The following is a 26,501-nucleotide window of genomic DNA, read 5'->3' as shown; positions in this document are numbered from 1 at the left end:
CATCAGTGTCTTATCTGACTTTTCTCACCTATGACCACACAACCGGTCATATTACTGGTCGTACTGTAGATATGGCTCATAAATTTCTCATTATTAGTTGCAATGTCTGCAGTTATTAATACATAAAACGGTCGTTTGCCCTTTTAAATTCAGGTTAAACTAGTGTTTTTAGATGCTTTCGGAATAACTTGTATTTTAAGTCCACTATGGACAACAATGTCTGCAATAATTTCTAGATAAATCTCTGCCACGGTTTTGGTCCTGGGTGGCTTTAGCTTCTCTTGATTTGGGCAAGTTTGGCAACTGTACAATGACTACCGGTAGTTAATAACTAATTTCACCACAGCAAGTCAACTTGTCCCATAAATTTCTAAAAAGTTTTCATTATAGAGTTCTCTAGAATTTCAAGTGTTGGCCTATATCTCTAAAGCACCAAAGATTAGTAATACTAGGTTTCCAGTGGACATTTCATAAATATATATATATATATATTATCTAATTTACATTAAAGAGGACCTATCCAATTCCTAATTAGAGGGAAGCGAAGCCAGTGTTTCTGTTAGGCCCACACGACCTGGACATATTGCCGGATCGGTGGCCGAACAGCCAATCCGACAAATTGACACCTGTTAGTAACTAGCCATGTCTATAATTGGCCAAGATAATCACTTGGACATCCAATCAAAGTTGAAGAAAGTGATGCGGGACTCACTAAAAGAGTGTTTATTCTTTTATTAAGCAGAGTGGCAACACGGACAGACATCAAAGCCGAAACAGGAGATGGGCCGTTTCACGCCGGAATGGCGCTTTCTCAAGCCTACAACCGGTTGTAGGCTTGAAAAGGTTTTGATGTCTGTTCGTGTTGCCACTCTGCTTAATAAAGGAATGAGCAGACTTTTGGTGAGTTCCGCTTTACTATCTTCTACTTTGATTGGATGCTTTATGTGTGAACCTTGAGCTGAGCACCCATACGCGGGGCCCAGGGTCTAAGTGGGAGGAGAGAAGTTGGATGGGAGTGACCCACTGTAGTAGTGCCAGTGTCTTCCTTACTGTTTGGACTTTATCACTTGGACATAGCTACTAGCGTCAGTTTGCCGGATTGGCTGTTCGGCTACTAATCCAGGAATATGTCCAGGTTGTGCGGGCCTAACCCAAATGGAACATTGGGTCGGCTCCTCTCTACTCCTAATTTTTCTGGAACATCTAACTATCCCTCTATGTTGTCTTACATTAATGAGTTGTTGCCAAAAATGTTATTACCAGATGATGGTATCCTTGCACAGTCAGCACTGATACAGCAACATTACACTGTGCATGGCCTCCTCTCCAGCTGGTAACACCCACTTGGCTAACTACTCCTAAATGACTAAGAAAAGAAGGTTCACAATTTACTAAAACAGACATGTCGGGATAGGTGACTGGTCCTCTGCTGTCCAATTAGTTTTATGCTCTTTTTGACGGTTGGGAAGTGACTTTACCTCTTTGCTGCTATTTCACAATTTTTAGGTTAAGGATGAAGATAAACCTTTAGCTAAGAAAAAAAATGGGTCCAACCAGAATGGAGCTGTAAGTTTTTTTATGAGTAAAGGCGTTCAATGTAAAGTTGTATGTAAAATAATATAAAAAACACAACACAAATCTTCTGCATGAAAAGCAGTATCTGGGCTTTCTAGATGTCTTACTCCGTTGTTCATTCACTTGGATGTTTTGCTTCCAGGGCAGATAAAATGCTGAACATTGCTGGACCGGACACTGAGAACAAAAATATAATTTTTATAAAGTGATATAATTAGTAGATGCTCAGAGAACAAGTCTTTTTACTGAAGAGGACAGGATGTGCTTTCACTTTGTAGATTATTTTCTAACAAAGTTTGCCCCCCTTTCCCTCCTCCCCAAGCTCCAATTATGGGCTTCATGGCTAGTGGTTATGCGCGATCATTCTTTATTTTATCAGCCATGAAGGAATAAAAGCTCACAAAGACTTAAAAGAAGGAAAAATAAGAACAAAAGAAGAAAAAGTTTAAACCACTGAATTGTTCAGAAAATCTATTTCCTTATACCTTAGAATGATTTTGAGTAATAGATGAGAATTCTGAAGATTATAGTCTCTCTTAATAATCAGCACATATCGTTCACCCATAAACCAATTGTCAGCAGGTTTACAGCAAATATTTCCAAACTTTTGGATCAGAATGAATAGGATGTAGTAAATATTGAATCCTTAACAAATCTGCCTCAAAATCCACAAAGATGAGGAGACAAAGATGCAGATGGTGTTTAAGATCTTTGTAACCATAGCTTTGTTTGTTGGTACTAGCAGGATTTTGAAAAATGCATTTATATTCCAGGATTGTATCTGTACTCCACCTTCATCTGCCCTGGGTAAGAGCAGCATCAGTCTTCGGTTTAGATTATACAGCAGAGGGGAGGGTTTGGGGAGCAGAGGTCAAATAAAACTGTCCAGCAACAATCCTGGAACAGAAATGCATTTTTCACAATCCTGCTGCTACTAACACACACACATAACTAGGTATGGTTACACAGATCTCCAGCCTCAATACCAAACACTTTCTACAAGTTTGAATGGCCAAAACTGCTGACAAATTACCTTTAGTGTGGATGCACCCTGAAAAGAAATGGTTAAAGAGCACATACCACCCCGATTCTACCTTTAAAGGTAGAAGGGGTTGTAGGTGGATGGATGGGACGTGAGGATAGCCCTTTTTTGGGCTAATCCTCACGTCCCAGGTGTCTTTTAGAAAACTTTATTGTAGCTATATGCTAATTTTTTTATGTGGCTACTGGGGCGTGGAGTAGCCGGGCATGAGGCTACTAGTCGCGGCTACTCCATGCCCCAGTAGCCACGTTACTCCGCCCTCGTCCGGGTCCCCTGCGTTCTGCGCATACGCAGAATGCAGGCCTTCGGAAGATTATCTGGTAGGCGGAGTAACGTGGCTACTGAGGCGTGGAGTAGCCGCGACTAATAGCCTCATGTCCGGCTACTCCACGCTCCAGTAGCCGCATAAAAAAATTAGCATATAGCTACAATAAAGTTTTCTAAAAGACTCCCGGGACGGGAGGATTAGCCCAAAAAAGGCTCTCCTCACGTCCCATCCATCCACCTACCACCCCTTCTACGTTTTATAGGTAGAATCGGGGTGGTAGGTCCCCTTTAAATGAACATATGGGGTTTCCCATCTTTCAGGGATAATCACAAGCATCCTCTTGGATGCAGTCATGGAACAAAAGGATATTTTGGCAATTGTCAAACGCTTTGCAAAAGGGTTTTGGAAAAACCTCACACAATTCAATCCAGTTGTCTTAAAAGCAAGCTGAATGTGCAAGTCACCCAGCCATATATTATAGTGCACTTTCATGTTGTCCATTTGTCCAAATTTGACCTACAGAAAGGGTTTATCTCCTTGACGTAGGTTGCACATCATACTCGCCTGGTGCGTACTGCACAGAGGAGAGATTTAATGTGCAAAAACTTTTTAACGGACAGTACGACTGATCCTTTAAACGGTAAAACTGCTCAGACTATAGTTTTATGAGGAACTGACCAATTTTTTTCTTTGTGTACAGGTAGTCTAAGGGTACACATGAGGGGAGATTTATCATCAAGTTTCTGAGGTAAAACTGTTCCAGTTGCTCATGGCAACCAATCAGAGCTCAGCTTTAATTTCCCCACAGCTGTTTAAAAAATTAAATCTGATTGGTTTCCATGGGCAACTAGAACAGTTTTACCTCAGAAACTTGATGATAAATCTCCCACATGGTGTTTTGAACCCGTTTGTAGGCAGTTTTTAAGCAGTCCGTTAAAAAACGCGTTTTTTTTTTTTAAACGCATCCGTCTTTTGACAGTTTTTGTCCTTTTCCTTCTTAATTAATATAATAGGGAAAACTGTCAAAAAAGCATGCAGTTTTTAACGGGCTGCTTAAAAAAGGCCTTAAAAGACGTTCAAAACGCCACATCTGCCACCACCCTAAATATTCAATTTCCCTGCAGTGACACCACAGGTGAAGTTGAGCATTGCACTTAATTTATTCAGTGTATTGACTGTGTAAAGCAGGACTGGATGAGAGTGAGAGTTATTCTCCAGAGGCCTGAAACATGGAAACCTAGCAATATTTTTCTGAGGTAAAACAGTTCTAGTTGTGCATGGCACCCAATCAGAGCTTGGCTTTAATTTTATAAACTGCTGTAGGAAAATGAAAGCTGAGTTCTGATTGGTTGCCATGGGCAACTGGACTGGTTCTGCTCTCAGGCCTTTCTGATAAATCTCCTGCAAAGTCTTTCGTGTATAACCTGCCTTAGAACTTGCACTCTTTGCTCTGGAGCTGCGCTTTCTAGCGGCAAGAGGTTACAGCCTAATTAACTGTATAACCATATCCACAGGCGCCTCCTTTCAGCCTCTTCTCCTATACTGTCAAACTGTCCCTGATTTAAGGATACCCGACTTACAGACGATCCTAGTTACAGTCGGACCTCTGCCCACTGTGACCTCTGGATGTTACGTTGGTCCCAGGCTGCAATGATCATCTGTAAGGTGTCTGTAATAAAGCTCTAAGAAAATAATTCTTGTTCACGTGACAAAAAAAAAAAAACTTAAAAATCCAATTTGTCCCGAAATGGGATAAAAAGAAATGGTTGTCTAGTGATTATGCAATTATAAAATATACCAGTTCTGACTTGCATCCAAGTTCAAACTAAAGAATCTATATTGTATGTAATCTGGGGACTGCCTGTATTCATCTCCATTAGTCACCCCCTTGTACCTTCTTAAAGGGGTTTTGCAGTTAACCTGCCTCTCTTGTTGACGCCTGGTTGGCTACAGCAGTACTGTGACCGCTGACACTTGTAGTAAAGGAGTCATGGTCCCAGGGTACCTGGAAAACCCCTTTAATTTCACTCTGAAGGCATGACATGACAGTAAAGATGTAATATAGCTGGGTATCCAGCGGCTATGCACAAGTATGGTGATAATAGCAGTGTGAATAGGGGGCTAGTCATAGTATCTTGGGATGCATCCAGTGGGATAATTCCTGCTATACATATAAAATGATTTCAGCTCTTGGTTCGCTTTAAATAGCAACAAGTCTGCAGAGAACAGAACGCTCAGTGATAAGTTTCTGGAGCGGCGACTCGTTACTTATGTACTTGGGTCAGTACTGATCTGTGCAATATAATGTCAGCAGATTTATATCACAGCTCCCATCCTACTCTTCACTGCCGCAGAGCCGTCCTTTTACCAGCAAGAAGTGGACAAAGCTTTGTATTATCCTTCCCCGGCTCTCGCACCCTTCATGCTGTAGGGTGTAGATTTGTGTCCAGTGGATATCACGAACCCTTGACAGGTATGGAGAGTATTTTTTTTTTTATTCCTCTTTTACAATACTGATACCATTTTGGCTTTGGTAAGAGGAGAGCGATGATATGACCCGTATATAACCCATTTATAGTATATGACTGCAGCCCATATTGGGAGGGATGATGGAATAAGAGAGTAATGGAAGGGTCAGGTGGTGCCTGCTTTATTGTAGCGACGGCTGATGACATATAATACCTGCTCTGATGACCTTATTAGGAATATATTTGGGGTTTGTAGAGGGTACAGGGTATGTAGCAGAGCTTATCCGGTACTGCACTGCAGTCTTCTTCCTCGGGGTCAGACACTACTGCAGCTGTATAGTGACAGGCTCATCGGATCCATGCTTTTACAGCAGTTCTGTGTGCGCCTATAGCATCCTGGAACGGCTAAATAAGTGAATAGACGTCTGGGGTTTTATGCGTTGGGACATATGGGCAGGGGGGGGGGGGATACAAACAGCAGGTGCGGACTGTCTACAGTTGTTTGTATTCGTTTAGTTAGAGAACATGGAAACCTATTACAGTGAAATGTTTTCCTAGTTAATGGGTTTGCAAAAGCTTCAAAAAGTTACGTGTCACCAGAATAATAGAGAAATGTACAATACAATATTATGTCCAAGTACATTAAAAAGAATAAAGATTTAGATCATGGTTAAATGTATCAAATTCAGGAGTGATCTCCTCCAAAGTTAAGTGACAATGAGCAGTGTAGAGTCATATTTTACCTGAGATGTGTCAAGTTTTTAGGCTGCAGGGGGAGTGTCACTATATAAAGATGCCTTTATATTAAGTCTTATAGTATCTCTGGTTCTGTAGCTCCAAACACTACAAACTTGATGCAATCTAAAAGATTCTTATAATTTTATAAGTTATAATTTTATCAAACAGAAGGCATATTCCTTGGTAAAGAGGACCTAAATATCAAGTAGAGGGTCTTAGAGGTAGAACGTTATTTATGGGTATGTCAAGTTCTGGACAATGGACAGTGATTAGATAATGTCACGTACTAGAGAGCCCAGATACATGCATTTGATTGCAGAAAACCCTGTAAATAATCAAATAACTGATTATCTGAAAATGGATTTTATTTTGTTTTGAATATAGCTTATTGGTAGATTACAAAATTTCCTCTTTTACTGTATTCTGTGTTCAAAATGTAGTCTGAAGGCTCTGAGAATGAGGGAGAGCAGTCTTTAAGCAATCCATCATCTCCAAGGAATTCATTATCTCCGAGCCGATTCAGAGCAACAAGCCCAGAACCAAGACAAAGTCCATTTAGGGTGAAGAGCCCAGAAAGGGTGCAAGTTCCTGTGCGAGTTACCAGCCCAGAACCAGTGCAAAACGGGAATGAAAAAACATCCAACACCATGCAGAGAGCTGAAAGCCAAAAGTCCATCATCTCAGAGACTTCTGAGGACACTGGTAGCAAAAAGAAAGTGGTGAAAGTGGTTAAAAAAATGGTTAGAAAAGTCATTCCACAGGAGGATACAAGAAGCAAAAATGAGCCCGCCCAAGAACCAGGAAAAAGTCAGCCAAAGAATCCCATTCCACAAGAACCGGCCACACCAAAAGCTGAAGCAAAGAAAGAGAAGGATGACATCTCAGTGGGTCTCACCAGCCTTATGACCAGGGGTCGGATGAAGGACCATAGACATAGGTTTAAGCTTCCCGAGAAGAAGGTGGAGGTGGAAGCTGCAAGTGAGAAGGTGGCATCTCCTACCCCATCTGTTGAAAAAGCAAGCGAGAAACCCAGCACTCCTGTTCCTCCTGCTCCTGTAGAGGAGAAGATCCCAGATACGCTGGATAACCTGTCCCCCAAAGAAGTTATTCCTGACCCATCCAACAAAATGCCACAAAAAGCACCTAGAGGACTTGTACTTGAGGTATGCACGTGTCAAAACGTGTGCATGAGCAACACCAACCACAATACAGGTCTCCTCAGGGTATGGATGACCAGAATTAACAAAGCATGGGACCGGTGTGCAGTGCTGTATGCTGTAATATATATTAACCTACAAGATGATAATTTTGCATGACTCAAGTAGAACTTTTTATTTTTATTGTATGCTTATTCCCATGTTGGCATTTACCTTTTTTGAAGGTTTTTGCACCCAAGATGCGACCCTGTGGCTATTAAAGCTTGTGTTTGTGCTGCTGATTGTAGAACTATTTTTGGCTCCTCTTGAGGTTTGGCTTTTATCAATGAAGATTTGAGCTTTAAGCCTAAAGTAGAAGTAGAAAAGGCTGAGGACCATTTGCTGGCTGAGCTTGGGCGTTATCTGTGGTAGATAGCTGCAGACTGAACGTTTGGTTGCAAATAATTTTCCCACCTCTGCTCAGAATTCTCTGAAGAAGGGCATTGCATTGCTCCGACCTCAGAAGTCGAAGACTGCCCAGGTCACCCAAGATAAAGCAACCTTAAGCAAGGTGTGTGGCCTCTACCGAATGAGACTTTTGGATTTTTTTTTTGTAGTAGTTTGTGGCTACATTCGTTAATGCTCGGTTTGCATTATGTTTTATTGGCTTCATTTAACAAATACATTGGAAAATTGATGTTTTGGACAAATGATATACAGGGCATCCATTACCTGTTGGGTCCATTTTTAAAACTAAAATTTTTTTTACATTTTTAATTTTCAGTACAGTGTTATATTGTTTTTCTTGTGTATATACTGGTCATTCGGAAGCCCAGGTGGCCATGGACATGTTTAGCATGTATATATGGGCAAACTTGATGTAAACCTAGCCTCAAAAGTTGAGTATTTTGCTGTACACTGCACTCTTGAGACTCTTGACATAGGCATGGGAAAAGCCACATAGATGAGGATACTCATTAAAGGTCCATTTATTTTTGAGTTCTCCAAGGAGGAGAGTTGTCCTCCACGTTCAATAATTTGAAGATGGTTTGGATGATGGGATGTTTGGTGATTAGCATCCAGCAAGGTCGAAAATCAACAATGCTTTCAGGCCGAGGCCTCAACATTTACTGACTTAAAAATTTACATAGTTTTTAGGATGCTTTCAGGTTAAATTTTCTGTATCATGTGATTCAAGAGGGATTCCAGAATTTGGAGACTCTTTCTAGACTCTTAAGTGTTTCGTGGAAAGAGATTCCTTGTATAAGTAGACGTGTTCCCTACAGAACTGGGGGTATTGGTAAAAGATAAGATTTTCTTTGAAAATCCATAATCTCTACAAACTCTCCTCATGAAATATATTTTCTAGTGTTTTTTTTTTTTGTCATTTTATTATACATGCACATTTTTGGAAATAGACTTGTGATTGCTGTTACGGCATCTTCCATTGGTTCACCAATTTATTTCCATTTCCTCATATATTTAGCCACAGTGATTTACTGTAAATATATCCCAGGTCAGCACTGCACATGCCAGCCTCTCCTATTACATTATCTCCCGTATATTATGTGTATATTTTTACAGTAATTACTGGTTGGAGAATGACACACAGTGTGCTTTGTTTTTTAAAATATCATTTTGAGCTATTTTTAATTTTTTTTTAACCGCTGGAATTCTCAACACTTTCTCGTGGTGACATGACCTGGGTCAGCAACTTTTTGTGGTCATGGTGACCTACTAGCGTTCCCTGGCTGGTACAGATGTTACTATAGTTGTATGTGAAGGCACTTCAGGTTATGGTTATTTATTGTTGTCTATATACAGGACTTCGTAGTGTGACTTGAAGCTTGCGTGACAACTTTTTTGGGACTTCATAGAGAACGGTATTACAAAAATATATGAAGCCTGTAATAAGGAGCTTAGGTTTGTCTTGTGATCATGTGATGTTAAGTGATCCTCATGTCAAATCTAAATCTGTTCTACAACATCTCGGGAAAGTGTCTCGTACAATGTCACATTGGTGACGGAGAAGCAGGACCTCTTGTGGGCACGGGGTCTTGCAGAGATAGAAGACCTTTACCACCTCCTTCTTTCCGTTGTGTTTTTATAGAAAAAGATACTAACAGTTTTTCATACTAACGTTGCACATGTGCAAAGGTAATAGTAAAAAAAAAAAACAACAAGTAATATTTTTAAAGGGGTCGCCATTTTATGGTCAGGTAAAAGACAGGAGGCTTCACTTTACATATCAAGGACGTGGAGCAGAACTTTTAGTAGACATATAATGGTAAATTGGTATAAACAGATAGTGATAGCGGCACCTCCAGCAACCCTTTTGAGGTAGACGGCTTCACGGAGGATTGGATCGGAGATAATCTTGCTCGTGGTCAGAGCCCAGAATAATGTGGTGCCAATGTCCCGAAAGGATGCAAGTCCAAACATTGAATACAAATAGAAAAGAGGAAGGACGGCACTCACCCAAATTCTGTGTGAAATCAAAGTTCTTCTTTATTGGGAATAAAATCCAAACATCAACACCAGGGTGCAACGGGGAGGGAGTGATGCATGATGCTCAATGGAAGGCTACGGCCGTTTCGCGCTGTCTGCGCTTCTTCCGGCCTCCGTGTGGGGATTAAAACAACTCACAGGATTATAAGCTCTTAGGGTGGGACGAACGCCCGCCCTATTCAGGTACTACAGCCAACAATAGGTTATCGTCATGTCACACAAACGGCCTATGCCAATCAAACGCTGGAAAGGTCAGAAACATTGGCTAAAACTCACCTATGGTTCTTGTGCACCGCACTTGTCCTCCCATTCCACAGGTGCATCCGTGGTAAGCGGTAACTTCCGGACTCGGCCGGTAGCTCCGCCCCCAACAAGACGCATCACGTGGGATGTGTCACCTGATCCTAGCCCCGCCCACCGCACTCGTCGGTCACATGACGCGTCACCGCGGTAACCGCTGACACTGTCTCAGTGACTCTGTATGAGCAACTGGTGGGGGGACAGGGACTTAGGAGAGAGGGTGCGAATGCGTGGAGACCTAAGTGGTGATACGAAGCCTACTGTCGTTATAACCTTAGTGCATTATACATGTATTGTATACCTTATTTGGCTGCCCATTTGAGCTCAACAAAAGCCTGTTAATTAAAAACAAAAGAGTGGATGGATCTTCCACCTAATCACCCAAACAAATGTACAGTGCAATTTTTCTGCAGGATCTAAAGATATATCAACCTAGACCAGGTGAATATAGAAGTTTATAGAAAGACGCTCCAGTCGATTTTATCATTTAACCCCACTGGTCCCATAGCGTTAGAACGTATAATCCATCTATTCTCCGTTTGCAGCAATAGGCGTTCCCCGTCTCCTCCCCTCTCTGGTGTTTCTATAGCCTCAATGCCTGCGAATTTTAGGGCTTTTACATCTCCACCATGGCATTCATGTATATGTTTTATGAGGCGGGGGGCTCCTACACCTGTTTCTATTGATCTCAAATGTTCCCTTATCCTCTGATAAAGAGGTCTGATTGTTTTACCTATATAGTATCTGTTGCAATTGCATATTAGAACATATACGACAAAGCTAGTTTTACAGTTTATGAAACTATTTACTTCCACTCTTTGTCCCCCAAACTCGATCACCTTTTTGGCTAAATTATGTGGGCAACATCTGCACCTGCCACATCTGACGTTGCCTTTTATGGGGCCCCTTTTTAGCCAATTTTTGTCTTTCTGGGCCGAAGTAAATGAACTCTTCACTAATTTGGATTTAATGGTTTTACCTCTCCTAAAACTGACCACAGGTCCACCTCCTAGTGGTAATGGAGAGTGCCAAATACAGGGCAGAAGCCATGAGATTATTAGGAGATGAGAGAACATATCATAAATTACCCAGGGACCCCACACAAAAGTATGTGACACAGTTAAGAACATTCTTAAGATCACATGTGGAGAAAGGCACATTGTCCAAAAAAATGGCGGAAAGATTGCTACCCCCCTTCCCTAAAAAACCAGAATGGTACTTTTTGCCAAAAGTCCATAAAAACCTGGAGAATCCCCCGGGGCGCCCGATAGTGGCAGGCATTGGCTCAATAACGGAACCGCTTTCACAATAGCACCTGCCACATCTGAAGTTGCCTTTTATGGGGCCCCTTTTTAGCCAATTTTTGTCTTTCTGGGCCGAAGTAAATGAACTCTTCACTAATTTGGATTTAATGGTTTTACCTCTCCTAAAACTGACCACAGGTCCACCTCCTGCCATTGCGGCCAATTCTGTGTCACTTTCTATTATGTGCCAATTGTCTTTCAGTGCCTTTTTAATAAGATCTGCCATGGGAGAAAAATCAAAAGTAAAGGAGAACCTTTCTTGTCCCTCTCTCTCCTGTCTCCTTTTTTTCAATAAAGCCTCTTGTTCTTTTTCACTTGCTTTCTCATAGGCTCTATCTATCAATTTACTGGGATACCCTCTTCTCTTTAGCCTTTGTTTCAATTCCTCAGCCTGTTCCTCGAAACCCTCTCTTGTGTTGTTTATACGTCTTAGCCTGAGGAATTGTCCGTACGGTACCGCTCTCTTCACATGACTGGGATGGTAGCTATTGAAATGCAATAAGGAATTGGTCGCCGTTTTTTTCCTGTGTACTGATGTGCAGATTTTGTTGTTTTTCACCTCTACTAGTACGTCTAGAAACTCAATGACGTTTTCACTGATTGTGTGCGTGAATCTCATGTTCATATCATTATGATTGTTAAGGGATTTGACCATGTCCTCAAACATCTCCTTGGTCCCAGACCACAGGATGAACACATCATCCATGTATCTTCTATGCGAGATAAGGGTTGCTAGTGTTGTAGATGTATCTACTTTCAAAAACTGCGAGGAAGATATTCGCGTATGTGCAGGATACGGGGGTGCCCATGGCCGTACCGTCGCCCTGCACATACCACTCACCATCGAACAGGAATGCGTTGTGGCTTAGGATAAAATGTAGGGCCTCACAAATGAACCTTGTGTAGTCTTCACCTTTTTATGCGTTCTCTACTATTTCCCTCACTGCTTGTACCCCCTTCTCATGGGGTATGCGGGTGTAAAGACTCTCTACGTCAATAGACGCTAACAACCAGTGTTCTTCCCATGTCTGTTGGTTTAAAGCATTTAAGAATTCATTCGTGTCCTTCAAGTATGAAGGGATGTCTTTTAAAACCGGCCTCAATAACCAGTCGATATATTGTGAAAGCGGTTCCGTTATTGAGCCAATGCCTGCCACTATCGGGCGCCCCGGGGGATTCTCCAGGTTTTTATGGACTTTTGGCAAAAAGTACCATTCTGGTTTTTTAGGGAAGGGGGGTAGCAATCTTTCCGCCATTTTTTTGGACAATGTGCCTTTCTCCACATGTGATCTTAAGAATGTTCTTAACTGTGTCACATACTTTTGTGTGGGGTCCCTGGGTAATTTATGATATGTTCTCTCATCTCCTAATAATCTCATGGCTTCTGCCCTGTATTTGGCACTCTCCATTACCACTAGGAGGTGGACCTGTGGTCAGTTTTAGGAGAGGTAAAACCATTAAATCCAAATTAGTGAAGAGTTCATTTACTTCGGCCCAGAAAGACAAAAATTGGCTAAAAAGGGGCCCCATAAAAGGCAACTTCAGATGTGGCAGGTGCAGATGTTGCCCACATAATTTAGCCAAAAAGGTGATCGAGTTTGGGGGACAAAGAGTGGAAGTAAATAGTTTCATAAACTGTAAAACTAGCTTTGTCGTATATGTTCTAATATGCAATTGCAACAGATACTATATAGGTAAAACAATCAGACCTCTTTATCAGAGGATAAGGGAACATTTGAGATCAATAGAAACAGGTGTAGGAGCCCCCCGCCTCATAAAACATATACATGAATGCCATGGTGGAGATGTAAAAGCCCTAAAATTCGCAGGCATTGAGGCTATAGAAACACCAGAGAGGGGAGGAGACGGGGAACGCCTATTGCTGCAAACGGAGAATAGATGGATTATACGTTCTAACGCTATGGGACCAGTGGGGTTAAATGATAAAATCGACTGGAGCGTCTTTCTATAAACTTCTATATTCACCTGGTCTAGGTTGATATATCTTTAGATCCTGCAGAAAAATTGCACTGTACATTTGTTTGGGTGATTAGGTGGAAGATCCATCCACTCTTTTGTTTTTAATTAACAGGCTTTTGTTGAGCTCAAATGGGCAGCCAAATAAGGTATACAATACATGTATAATGCACTAAGGTTATAACGACAGTAGGCTTCGTATCACCACTTTGGTCTCCACGCATTCGCACCCTCTCTCCTAAGTCCCTGTCCCCCCACCAGTTGCTCATACAGAGTCACTGAGACAGTGTCAGCGGTTACCGCGGTGACGCGTCATGTGACCGACGAGTGCGGTGGGCGGGGCTAGGATCAGGTGACACATCCCACGTGATGCGTCTTGTTGGGGGCGGAGCTACTGGCCGAGTCCGGAAGTTACCGCTTACCACGGATGCACCTGTGGAATGGGAGGACAAGTGCGGTGCACAAGAACCATAGGTGAGTTTTAGCCAATGTTTCTGACCTTTCCAGCGTTTGATTGGCATAGGCCGTTTGTGTGACATGACGATAACCTATTGTTGGCTGTAGTACCTGAATAGGGCGGGCGTTCGTCCCACCCTAAGAGCTTATAATCCTGTGAGTTGTTTTAATCCCCACACGGAGGCCGGAAGAAGCGCAGACAGCGCGAAACGGCCGTTGCCTTCCATTGAGCATCATGCATCACTCCCTCCCCGTTGCACCCTGGTGTTGATGTTTGGATTTTATTCCCAATAAAGAAGAACTTTGATTTCACACAGAATTTGGGTGAGTGCCGTCCTTCCTCTTTTCTATTTGTATATAATGGTAAATTACTAGATATCCTGCTCCTCATACTTACACACACGTTACAAAAAACATGAGGGAAAAGTGGCCAACCCCTTTAATCCAGAGGAAAAAAACGTAATTTCCTACAGTCGTGTGTGTGTGTGTGTGTGACCTCATTTTTTGCACTTTTGTGAGTTCTTAATTACAGTCTTACTCTGGTAACCTGCATGATTCCTAGGTCAGATGTTATTACTATTGTACTAATGCAAATTTGACCTTTAGGCGACAAGCCCCGTATCCCAGCAGACCGCGCCAGAGGAGGCCCAGAAACGTCTAGAGAGGATCTTCATGGCATCTGTAAATAACATTTTTTAGGTTTCTCCATGTATTTTTTTTGTGCTCTGTGTTTTCAGCTTCTACTCGTAGCTTTTAACCAGCTAATTTGCGCATTTGTTCCCTGGACTGTGGTTTCTAATGTCTGAACAGTAGCTATTCTCCGTTGTTTGGCGCCGTTCAGGTTGTCTTGTACTTGTTGACTCCTGGTTGTTTGTTTTTTATCAAGAAGGTTAAGGAAAGACAATCTTCAGACAGCAAGCTTGGGTAAACAAGACTCTAAAAAAAAGGGGTGTAAAGTTGGTGAAAATATTTTTACTTTTTCTGATGGCAAATAATATTATTTGCGACATGACATGTTGTCTGAATATACAAAGTCGTGTACTTCTGTTGTCGTAAAAGTTTTTAGATATTTAGTTATATATTTTGAGCTTTGATTTTGCCATTTTTTTGCCTTTGCCATTTTTTTTTTTATCCAATAATTTTGCATTCAGCGATGCCAGTGACCATTACTTGTCTGTTTTCACCCAGATGAGTAGGGGTTCTGTCCTACTACTGAGAAGTAGTATACTACTTTGGTGTGTACATCTGTTCATGCTCTCAATGCACATGTACATAAGAGCCATTTCAGGACCTTTTTGAAGGTCCTCCAAAGGTCCTGAAAACGCAGATTGAAAGAAGACAGAAAGGAAGCATCACCCATACCCCAAGAAGCATGGTTGTAGTAGCATACGTAGGAGGTTAATTCCAGAATTGTAGGAGTTATGATATTCATACATGGCCAGGGCCCATGGCAGTCTTAATCCGCCCCTGGTACTCGCTAATGGGTGGATCGGCAAGTGGATAATGAGCCCTGCCTCTCCATTCACTGACTATGTGAGTGCTGGAGATAACCGAGCACAGCACTTGGCTATTTTCATTCACTGGGATAAAATGAAGCGGCAGGACGCATACTTGACCTGCTGATCTACCTATTAGTGAGGACAGGATCCCCAATCCTTTTTGGGTATACAGTCCCTTTAAATAGACCGGTCTGCAGAGATGAATGGTCTTTAAAACTACATCATCCTGGTGAGGAGCATTTTTCTAATTTTATGAATATGACCTCATAAAGCCGTAATGTGCGTTTTATACTCTCGCCGACTAATCTTTTTGCACTTATATATTTGGGAAATAACTCTCTGCTTGTTGTATGACTGTTGAGTAATTTATGTGGCCATTCGCCATATGTTAAGATGACTACGATGTCCTGCTATTGCACACAATGGATCGGATAAGGTTCACACACGGTGTCGGAGGGACCTGTTGTTCTGTTTATGGGAGAAGAAAAATGAAATGTATGATAGGGTCCCGCTGGCTTCTGTCTCAGTGTTTAAGTATCATGAATCTTGCAAATTTTAGCGATACAACAATATCTAGATGTGTGTTCAGTTTCTTACTAACTAGCGGTGTTGATGTCGTCTTGGAGGATATGTTCACATATTTAAGACTTAAGTATCCGGTTTGATGTATTCTGTAGTATCCTGCACGGAGTCTGCTGTACACACCTATTATACGCATATGTTGTGTGTATATGGAGATGAGGCTCCCCTTGAAGGACCTGCAGGATGCTTTTGTGATGTCTTCTCTGTAGGTATCGGTCGCTGACATTTATTGATAGTTTTTGCTCTTCCATTCTCTTGCTGCCATAGCTGGACCCAGCAGCCTCTGCTTCCTCTCCACTGAGCCAGGTACTGTACCCCTGCCCGCAGGATCTCTCTGCCGACCCAGCCTCGTCTTCTCTCCACATCTGGGCTGGTGTCTGTGCGCGTGTGTCATGCTGGAGTGTAAGGCTCTATTCACATCTCCTTCCTGCATAACTAACCCCATCTTCCCCCACATTTCCCTGTGCATGCGTGCATTGTAACACCAGGCTGATGTTCTGCATGTGCTGCTCGATTTATCACCCTGGTTTGCTACAGCATCTTCTAAGCATCCAAAGCACGAAATCCGTACTCTGGAATATTTTATTCCTCGTTTTATAAATTAAAGCGTAACTAAACTTTCAACTGAATTTGCTAATCGACAATATTGATAATAGTAAACTTTGTAATATACTTAATTATGAAAGCTGGTCCTGTGCCCTTCTTTTTCCCCCTCCTTCCTTTCTTCCTTATTGAAGCAGTTTCTGTAAATCCTCTTTCTGTCCTGTATCCACTGACAGCTGAGAGATAAAGGATAAAGCGTCTAACGTCTATTCCCACTTCAGCAAATTAATGTTATTGTTTGCATGATGAAAAATTATACAAATTTCCATGTTACTTTCTGTATCATTTCCTCCTGGTTTTCTAGATCTCTGCTTGCTGTCATTCTATGGAAAGCTTCTGTGTTTACTCCCAGTGGACAGAAATGGTCACAGAGGTGCACAGCTTGTTAGCATCATAGGGAGTAATCAGAGCTGTGTGATATAACGAGCCGTGCAAATGTGTGACCATGATCAGATTTGTGTCCACTGGGAGTAAACACAGAAGCTTTCCATAGAATGACAGCAAGCAGAGATCTAAAAAAAAACTTTGAGGAATTAATACAGAAAGTATATTGGAAACTTGTATAATTTTTCATCATACAAACAATAACATTAATTTGCCGAAGTGGGACAACCCCTTTAACTCTTTACTGACACCAGATATTGGATACAGAGAGCTGTATCATTCTGTAGGCATGGAAAGAGTTAATCATTGGGCTTCTTATCTGTCTGAAGTAGATGGAGCACACTGCAGGAGAAATGGCAGAAAAAGACAAACTGCTTTCCTAGAAACTTTCATTTCTGAAATATAATAATAATAATTGCTTCAAAGGTTTAGTTACTCTTTAACTTTTACTGCATGCTATAACATGGTATAACATGGTTTACAGAATGTCTTGGTTGAGTCATTTAGTTTCTTTCTCTGATTCCATGACCGGCAGTGCACTCGCCATTAACTAGACCTTGCTTCCCTCCCTCCTACCAGTCGGCCTCTCAGGGCACTACTGAAGAAGCCTCCGCTTTCCCTCTGAGCTCGCCCAGTGCTCTGCCTAAGGTTGGCTGATGATCTGCCGTGTTGCTTTTTTGTGTGTGCTTTGTCTTTTACCTGAAATATTGACTCCAAGGTTGCAGGTTGTTTTTTTCTTTTAGGCTCTAACACTATGCAGCTGAGAAATACAGGTGTGTCCTCACACTGCTGTGCTCTTAGTTCTCTGCATTGCACTTCTCCACAGTCGCTCTTTTTTGCTCTGAGTAAAAGCTGTAGCAGGTTTCTGATTACATACTACAGGACTGATGGGGGCAGATTTATCAAGCCTTGTACAACAGATTATTGGCATAGAAAGCACAAAAAGTTGCAGTTCCAGTAGCATGACCAGGCATTTGAAACTTTTCGAGGGATCTACACCCCACATGCCACTTTTTTTTTTTTTTTTTTGAAAAGGCAAATCCTGGGTCTGGATATTGTTGGTGTTGATTTCATTCTGGAGCATTAGTGGTGTGCCGGATTTATTTAGAGGCCGGAAAGCTCCGACAAGTTGCATGCTGGTGCAAGGATTTTTAATAAATCTCCCTCAATGAAGAGAGGGAGGTCCTGTAGGCTGTTCAGTGCTGAGAGCTGAAAGCACAGCAGTGTGAGGAGACGCCCTCTGTGCACTTGGTCAAACTTCAATATAAGTTAATTCTTTCCAATCCTGATGAAACTAACAACTCACATAAACTTCTTCTTTCTTTTCTTCTGTTGCTTGCTGTTCCCGGAAAGCTGAGTGATTGGTGAAAGGACTCAGATGGACTGAGAGTTCACCTCTGCCCCTGCTCTCTGAAGAAGAGAATCCGTGTTGTTATTCTAAACTTTTTTGCATTTAGGATTTTTGTATCGCCTCCGGTGATTAGACCTTGGCACAGATATGGCAAAATATATTTGAGACCACAGATGTGTTTAAAGAGGACCTTTTAGGGCATTTTAGACCTGTGGGGGGTTCTGTGTCCCAAATTGCCCTTTAGAAAGAAAATGTGGGCACTATTAAAATAAAAAATTTTTATACTTGGCTTGATCCACTGCCTGTGTAGCCTCATAGTGAAGCCGGTGTAGTATATCCCAGCTTCACTCTGCATGAGCCATGAGCAATGAAGGCTACACCCCGGCTTCATTCTAGGGGGGTGTATAAAGTGTTTGTCTTTTTTTTTTTTTTGGTAAAGGGCAATTTAGGACCTTAAACCACCGGTACATAAAGAACTGTGCGTAGTTTAGTGCCCCAGATAGCCCTGACAGGCTCTTTTTAAGCAATTGTTCAGTCCTTTCACATGATTCATATTCTGCTTTAGTTATTAAAATCCTCTTTAGGACTAGAACACACAACTATGGTTGGCCCATGAATTGGGCAGATTTCTGTGATGTGTCTTCAAGCATCATATGACTATATGATACAAGGAGTCCCTGCTTCCCCACTGAACAACTGTCCCGAACTGTTACCATGTTCGCAGAATGGGGCTTTTGTTCTGCAGGGAAGAAGGCACTCCTTGCATGTATAACAAGAATACTTGAAGTCCCGTTCCCAACACAGTGTTCAGTCTGTGAAATTAAGCCAAGGTGAAGTTACATAATCTTTATATTGTCTGTAAAATCTGATGTGGTTCAAATCCTAACTAATAAAATGACCTCCTACCGGAAGGAACATATTGCCACCCTCTTAGGATTCCTGCAGTGTATCATTCCGCTATAATAAATGAATAATCTATGGGGCTTTTGTCATTGTTTCACTTGTTTTCTGTGTGCAGTGGTGTTTATGTTGTTTTGTAGGTTGTTATGTGTGTTATGTAATTCCTCCATATAAAGTCTGTTGTCTAAGGCTTTTGTTTGATTGTTTCCTGCTCTCACGTTTTGAATCTGCATTAAAGGATCACAATCCGGACACCCGGCTTCACCGCGGCGGCCCACCTATCTAATGTACTCCAACGTTAACGGCATTGTTTTCTTTTGTTAGGCGAAGACCGAGGAGCAGATCTCTGCGGAGCAGAACTGGTACGAGACTGAGAAAGTGTGGCTGGTTCACAAGGATGGATTCTCCCTAGGTATGTCACTGACTAAGGGACAAAAGATTATTTGAAATTTTAGGGACATTTTTTTTTGCCTCTTGCCCTTTGCTTGAGGTGATTGGCAGGTCAGCAGAACGCAATATGATCTGTCCATGAATCATAGATCATGCCCTGGCCGGATTTGACTGACCGACCACAGAGCAGATGAGACTTTGTGCATTAATGGGATATATGATACAAAGAGTTCCAGCAGCGCCATACTGTTATTGTGAAGCAGGAAATCCTTGTACCACGTATGACTATGATAATAACAATAATTCCTATATTTATAAAGCGCCATCAACTTCAGACAGATCAGGAGGCTAATGATTAACTCTTTCCAAACCTAGAGAATATTTCACTTGACTATTTAGCACTCTGAGTAGATTAGACTATCCAGAGAATCTGTAAAGAGAAGTCTTCAGACACTTTATCAGGCTCCTTTATCTCTCAGCTGTCAGTGGATACAGGACAGAAAACTGATTTACACAAACTTAGGCTATATTCACACTGCCGTTGCCCGCCCGTACCGTACCGTAGCGGGCAACGGCAGTGTACGGGGAGAGGAGGAGGAGGTGAGCACAGCTCACCCCCGCCCCTCTCTATAGCAACCTATGGCGCACGGCGCCGTATTACGGGAAAAGATAGGACATGTCCTATCTTTTTCCCGGGTACGGAACGGTACGGTGCCGCACGTGTGCTGCACCGTACCGCTCCCGTAGGGTGCCGTGCGCCCATAGGAGTGTATGGGGGACGTATATTGGCCGTATATACGTCGGCCGTATATACGTCCTCCATACATTCGTGTGAATATAGCCTTAAATAAGGAAGAAAGGCAGAGGAGAAAGGGATATATTTCAATGTATGTTACAAAGTTTACTATTCTCATCACACAGGTTTAGTTATGTTTTACATTTCTAATTGATATTAATGCAATGTATATTTCACTAACCATTACATGGCGACACAGCTGCATACTCGCCAGAAGGATGTGTTGATACTTTGAAGCCTTGTCCTGTGTCTGGACAGATTGTCTGATGTAGCTGGCAGCAGGTTAAAATGACTTCCTAGCATTGACCGGAAAGGAGGGACAGTACAATTACCAAGTTTATGGTGTGACAATAATAACATCTTGGTCTAGGCAATGGCGGTTTTATTGTCTGATGTTCTGAATCTCATATTTTGTTCTGATCCTTAATGAGTCTTGATAGAAATGTCATCAAGCTGTAGGAATAGTCCATGGCCATTCATACGGATCACTTATAGATGGGAGTTCTATAGTATGAATATGAAGCTACATGCATAGTATGCAGCGTGGCACTCCCCAGCTCTATTAGATCTATAGTACTCAGTAAGCGATGTGCTTATAAATAAAATTTTTATAAATAAAAATGTATTATAATTACAAATTATATTTTTACAAATTTATTGTATTCTGCTTTTACTTTATGGAATAAAATAAGGGAGCAATAACCCTTCCATTTATTAAAGGACCCCAAAGAATGGTTCATAGACTAACCCTGATTTAATGGTGCCGCAGGCCCGGTAATTTTTTCCTGATTTATTAAAAGTAGCATATCTGAATGGGAACCATTCATACAATTGTACAGGAAATGATAGAAACAGAAGGGCTTGTGTGTATGCTGTTTACATGGTTTCCATTATTAAATTTTATAATGTAAGATGTAAATGGTGGTGTGAGCTATGTCTTACACTTAGGCTGCATTCACACAAACGTTTTTCCGTGCCGTATGATGAGCCTGTATATACGTGACGATTTTCATCCGTATGCAGCCCAGATGTAACCCGTATTTTATACGTCCCCATAGATTTCTAGGGCATACGGAACTGAGATACAGGAGAAAATGGGACATGCTCTATATTTTTATACGGCTAGTATACGGTACTGTACGGAACGGTGTTAACAACGGCAATATAAATGGTCGGACGTATTGTCCATTGAGATGAATGTGGCCGTATGTAATCCGTAAAATTAACGGTAAGGGTAGCATACGGCCGTTTTCATGCGGTCGTATGAATGCAGCCTTGAAGTGAACCAGTCAGGTGACCCCATGATCCCGGAGTCCACTGGGCTGTCTTATTTTGGTTAATGACTGATCATTGATCATACACGGAAGATTGTTATAAAACCAGTGAGCAGACTTATCCTGTGACTAAGATCATGGAGCACGGATTTACATGAATAAACTAATAAATTGTATTTTTTGTGAACAGCGAATAAGCTGAATGCAGAAAACGCCAATCTACCTGAAGGAAAAGTGAAAATTCGACTGGAGAATGATGGGACTATACTGGATGTGGACGAGGACGATGTGGAAAAAGTAATTTTTCAGTATACCAACACTTGTTCTTAAAGGGGTTGTCCAGAGGACAAAAAACATGGCTGCTTTCTTCCAATAACAGTTCTACAACTGACTATGGTTTGTGCCGGCATTGCATCTCAGCTGTGTAGAGATAACTGAAGATTAGTTTTAATACGGTGTAAGGAGCTGTTCTTGGAATAAAGGAAATTTAATATGAAAATCAAGCATGATAGACAAGGGGCACTTAAACATACATCCAGGCACTGTATTTATTATCCATGGCCTCCTTCTAAAATTTACTTTTAAAACTTATAGTAATGAGCCATTACTATAAAGAGTCCATCGGGGGCATTTCCAGAGCCCCTCCATGCTGTAGCTTCACTGGCTGTTATACGGTCTCCCTCCTGCTTGTTGAAATCTTGCACAATGGGAGGGGGTACATGCTCCTGGCACTGCGTAACAGCATGTGATGCTACAGCACTGAGGGGCTCTGGTAACGGCTCCCAGAACCCTTCTGGCTCATTAGCATATTTATTAAAAGTTGATTTTAGAAGGAAGTAGGCCTTGCCTAACAAATATAAGAAGATCACCGCAGTCACGGTGCCTGGATCTATAAGTAAGTCTCCCTGGTTTATAATGCTGGATTTTGATGGTAGATTTCCTTTAAGGGAGAATTTTTCAGTCTTCATAAATGGGGATTGAATATTCTTGTGAATTTTCCCTGTGGTCAGAGAAGCAGCCACCCATGTGCACTGACTCTTCATTCACAGGCAGGGTTAGGGGTCATCCATTCTCAAGGATCCAAATCCACGAAATGAATACAAAGGAGGCGACCTGAAGTTACTTTGTGGCTGTATGATGCTGAGTTGGTATAATATTCATAACCTGTTATTATACGTCCATTCATTTAGGCTAATTCTCCGTCTCATGATCGGGTGGAAGACTTGGCTTCACTAGTTTACCTGAATGAATCCAGTGTACTACACACACTGCGGCAGCGATATGGGGGGAACTTGCTTCATACATTTGCTGGACCTGCTATGGTTATTATGAATCCCATGAGCTCTCCATCCATATATTCTGAGAAGGTACGACAAAGCTTAATTATTATAATAATATAATAATTATTATTATTATTATTTTGCATATTATTTTAGAAAGATAGGAAGGTCATAAAGTGGCAGGGATTTACTATCCAGCAAGTGTGTATTATGTGTGTGTGTGTGTATATATATATATATATATATATATATATATATATATATATATATATATATATATATATATATATATATATATATATATATATATATATATATATATATATATATATATATATATATATAATTTTTTTTTTTTTTTTTTTTTTTTTTTTTCATGTATATCTATAATGTGTATCATATATGATTTTATATTCGCTTTTATTTCCAGACTTCTTAATGCAATATCCCCACCTAGTGGAATTCTTTGCAATTGCAGTCCTCAATGGGTTTGCATAATGGATGCTGTACTACACTATGAGATTTCATTATCATTACATTTCTTCTTGCAGTAATGATCAGTTTCCTTATTAAGAAACTTAAGGCTGCAATTTACTAAGACTCATTTAAGAAATTGGAAATTATTTTATGTAGCTCAATATGGTGTGTGTTTTTTTTTTTCTCTACATTCTCATGAATTATGTTCCAATAATGTGCCAATTCTGTATCCTGCAACATGTTATGGTTACTATACATCCTACAGGTGCTGTTCTTGGGTTGCAAACTACAGATCTATGGGACATTTTTGCGGTCCATATGTCCTCAATGTTTTCAAGCCATATGTTTGCAGAAATAGTCCTTGTGTCATCCATTTTTGCAGATTTGCTCAAAAAAAAGCTGGCAAGTGAGGTCACCAGCTTGTAACACCAGTCACTTGATTGTGTTACCTAGTAAGTGATCCACCAATATGGGTGACGTGCACATGACACCTGTGTGGCGTCTGTATTTTTCCACACTGCCATAGACTGGAGCCACAAACACTGAAAGGAATTGGACCTTTTCTTCAGCTTCCACATGGATCTGTGAAAAAAGTCATGTTCATGGGCTCATTCATAATGGGGCACATTTACTTAATCGTCATGACGCGTTTCCCAAAAGTTCATGGTCCAACCGGAATGCACTGTGCTGCGATTCACTAAGATCGCGAGCCCAACATCCTGCATGTGTCGCTTCCCCGCTCAGGTCCGCCGGAGTTCACCTTCTTCTTCCTGGTCCATGTAAATGCATTGTCTTGCAACACAATTTGAAATTTAAATCCCGCGCTCAGTCCAAATCAGTCGGATCGTCCGACTGCAAGACCCCCGAATTCTGTTGCATGAAAGACAACGCAGCTGCGCCACAATCCGATTGCGTACACCACAATTCCAAGTTAAATACCTGTCACTTTCCGACGAAAGTGCAGCCGTGGACCCTTAGTAAATAAGCCCCAAGGTGTCAGGGCAAAAAAAAATATGACATGGATGAAAACAACGTTCATGTGTATGAGGGCTTTGGGATAGTAGGAGGCGTGACTTAATTCAAAATTATTCTTTGTCCATTAAAGAAAATCTACCATCAACATCAAGCATGATAAACCAAGGACAATTACTCCTAGATCCAGGCACCGTGACTGTGGTAATCATATATGTTGTGTGACTTCCTTCCTTCTAAAATCAATCTAAAATTATTCTAATGAGCTTGAAGTGCTCTTGGGGGGGTTACCAGAGAAACATTTTCTCCCCCTCACCATGCTCCTTCAGCACCCCATCCCTCTCCCTGCACAATCTCACATAGTGGAAGAGATAAGTGTATTAGCCTATAAAGCCACAGCACGAAAGGGGCTCTATTAACCCCCCCCCCCCCTTAGCCCTTCTGACTCATCTGCATAATTTTAAAAGTTGATTTTAGATGGAAGATGGTAAAAAAATACAGATGGTCCCCTGCTTAACCCCATAGCGCAATAAGACGTACCCTTACGTCTTGCTACGCATGGGGGAGTATGAAGAGGGCTCACGGGCTGAGCCCTCTTCATACTCACCGGGCATTTGCTTCATGATGAAGCAAATGCCCGTCGCTAACACCCGCGATCGGTGCTTGCACCGATCGCGGGTGTTAGCCCTTTGATTGCCGCATTAAATTGATTGCCGGCATTAAAGAGCCGGCGGCGCGTGGGCGCCGCCATCTTGGCTCCGATCGTCACTCCCCGTGACGTCACCGGGGAGTGACGATCCGTTGTCATGACAGCCTTGGATCACATAAAGATCCCAGGCTGTCATGATCTCGGCTATCTATTACAATGTGCGATCTGCACATTGTAATAGATGGTTTGCAAAATCCCCATATACTGCCATACTGCAGTATGGCAGTATATGATAGGATCAATCAGACAACCTAGGGTTAAAGTACCCTAGGGAGTCTGAAAAATAGTAAAAAAGAAAATTAAAAAAAGTTAAAAAAAAACAAATTATATTAAAAAAACATAAAAATTCAAATCACCCCCCTTCCCCTAGAACTGATATAAATATGAATAGACAGTAAAAATCCTAAACACATTAGGTATCGCCGCGTCCGAAAATGCCCGATCTATCAAAATATAATAACCGTTTTTCACTGCGTTTTACCCCGTAGCGGAAAATAGCGCCCGAAGTCGCAAATTGCATTTTTTTGCCATTTTGAAAAATAGAAAAAATTCTATAAAAAGTGATCAAAAGGTCGCAGAGTCCTAAAAATAAAAGCGTTGAAAATGTCATCAGAAGTCACAAAAAATGACACCACCCACAGCTCTGTACACTAAAGTATGAAAAAGTTATTAGCGCAAGAACACTGTAAAATGAAGAATTTTTTTTTCTGTACAGGAGGTTTTAATTTTTGTAAATGTATGAAAACATTATAAAACCTATACAAATTTGTTATCCCCGTGATCGTATTGACCCAATGAATGAAGAAGACATGTCATTTGGGGAGCACAGTGAAAGCTGTACAAACCAAGCCCACAAGAAATGGCGCAAATGTGTTTTTTCATCATTTTCACTGCATTTAGAATTTTTTTTCCGCTTCCCAGTACATGGCATGGAATATTTAATACCATCACTACGAAGTGCAATTTGTTACGCAGAAAATAAGACATCACACAGCTCTGTACATGGAAAAATAAAAAAGTTATAGATTTTTGAAGGTGGGGAGTGAAAAATAAAAACGCAAAAACGAAAAAGGGCCTGGTCCTTAAGGGGTTAATGACACCCGACTAACAGAAAACCCCTAGTTTCGGACTCCTCTGCCCACTGTGACCTCTGGTGAAGCTCTGTGAATGCTTTACTATAGTCCCAGACTGCAAGGATCAGCTGTAAAGTGTCTGTAGTGAAGCAAAAAAAAATTTTGTCTGGAGCTACAAGTATAAAATATACAGTTTTGACTTGCATACAAATTCAACTTAAGAACAAACCTATGGAACCTATCTTGTACATAACCTGGAGACTGCCTGTATAAGAAGATTACCATAGCCATATTGCCTGGATGTATGTGTTGATGGTTTATCATGCTTGATTTTGGTGGTAGATTTCCTTTAAGTATAATCATATTACTGCTTCTCTGTTCTAAAGGAAAGGTGTAAAAATTCCCCCTCCTGACTATCATGTACAACACAGACTTGATT

At 41.3% G+C, this 26,501-nt stretch overlaps 1 protein-coding gene across 20 annotated transcripts in view; it reads left to right on the top strand.

The window, feature by feature from the left end:
- The window catches only part of MYO18A (myosin XVIIIA), a 221,875-nt gene that overhangs the window by 72,743 nt on the left and 122,631 nt on the right, over positions 1 to 26,501 (top strand). For 5 of the 20 annotated variants that reach the window (XM_072138306.1, XM_072138305.1, XM_072138293.1 and 2 more), the window contains exons 3-7: positions 14,379 to 14,453; positions 16,121 to 16,255; positions 19,416 to 19,503; positions 21,742 to 21,848; positions 22,742 to 22,918. In XM_072138306.1, the coding sequence (XP_071994407.1) occupies positions 14,379 to 14,453; positions 16,121 to 16,255; positions 19,416 to 19,503; positions 21,742 to 21,848; positions 22,742 to 22,918 (582 nt within the window). Of the gene's footprint in view, positions 1 to 1,507; positions 1,567 to 4,863; positions 5,359 to 6,531; positions 7,255 to 7,711; positions 7,799 to 14,378; positions 14,454 to 16,120; positions 16,256 to 17,419; positions 17,489 to 19,415; positions 19,504 to 21,741; positions 21,849 to 22,741; positions 22,919 to 26,501 lie in introns of those variants that run through there. The other 15 variants (XM_072138310.1, XM_072138309.1, XM_072138301.1 and 12 more) reach the window with 12 other exon arrangements.

The sequence above is a fragment of the Engystomops pustulosus genome, chromosome 2, assembly GCF_040894005.1.
Source record: "Engystomops pustulosus chromosome 2, aEngPut4.maternal, whole genome shotgun sequence".
NCBI classification, from domain to species: domain Eukaryota; kingdom Metazoa; phylum Chordata; class Amphibia; order Anura; family Leptodactylidae; genus Engystomops; species Engystomops pustulosus.
Note: the sequence above shows the minus strand (reverse complement) of the source record. Positions and strands in the feature narration are given on the sequence as shown.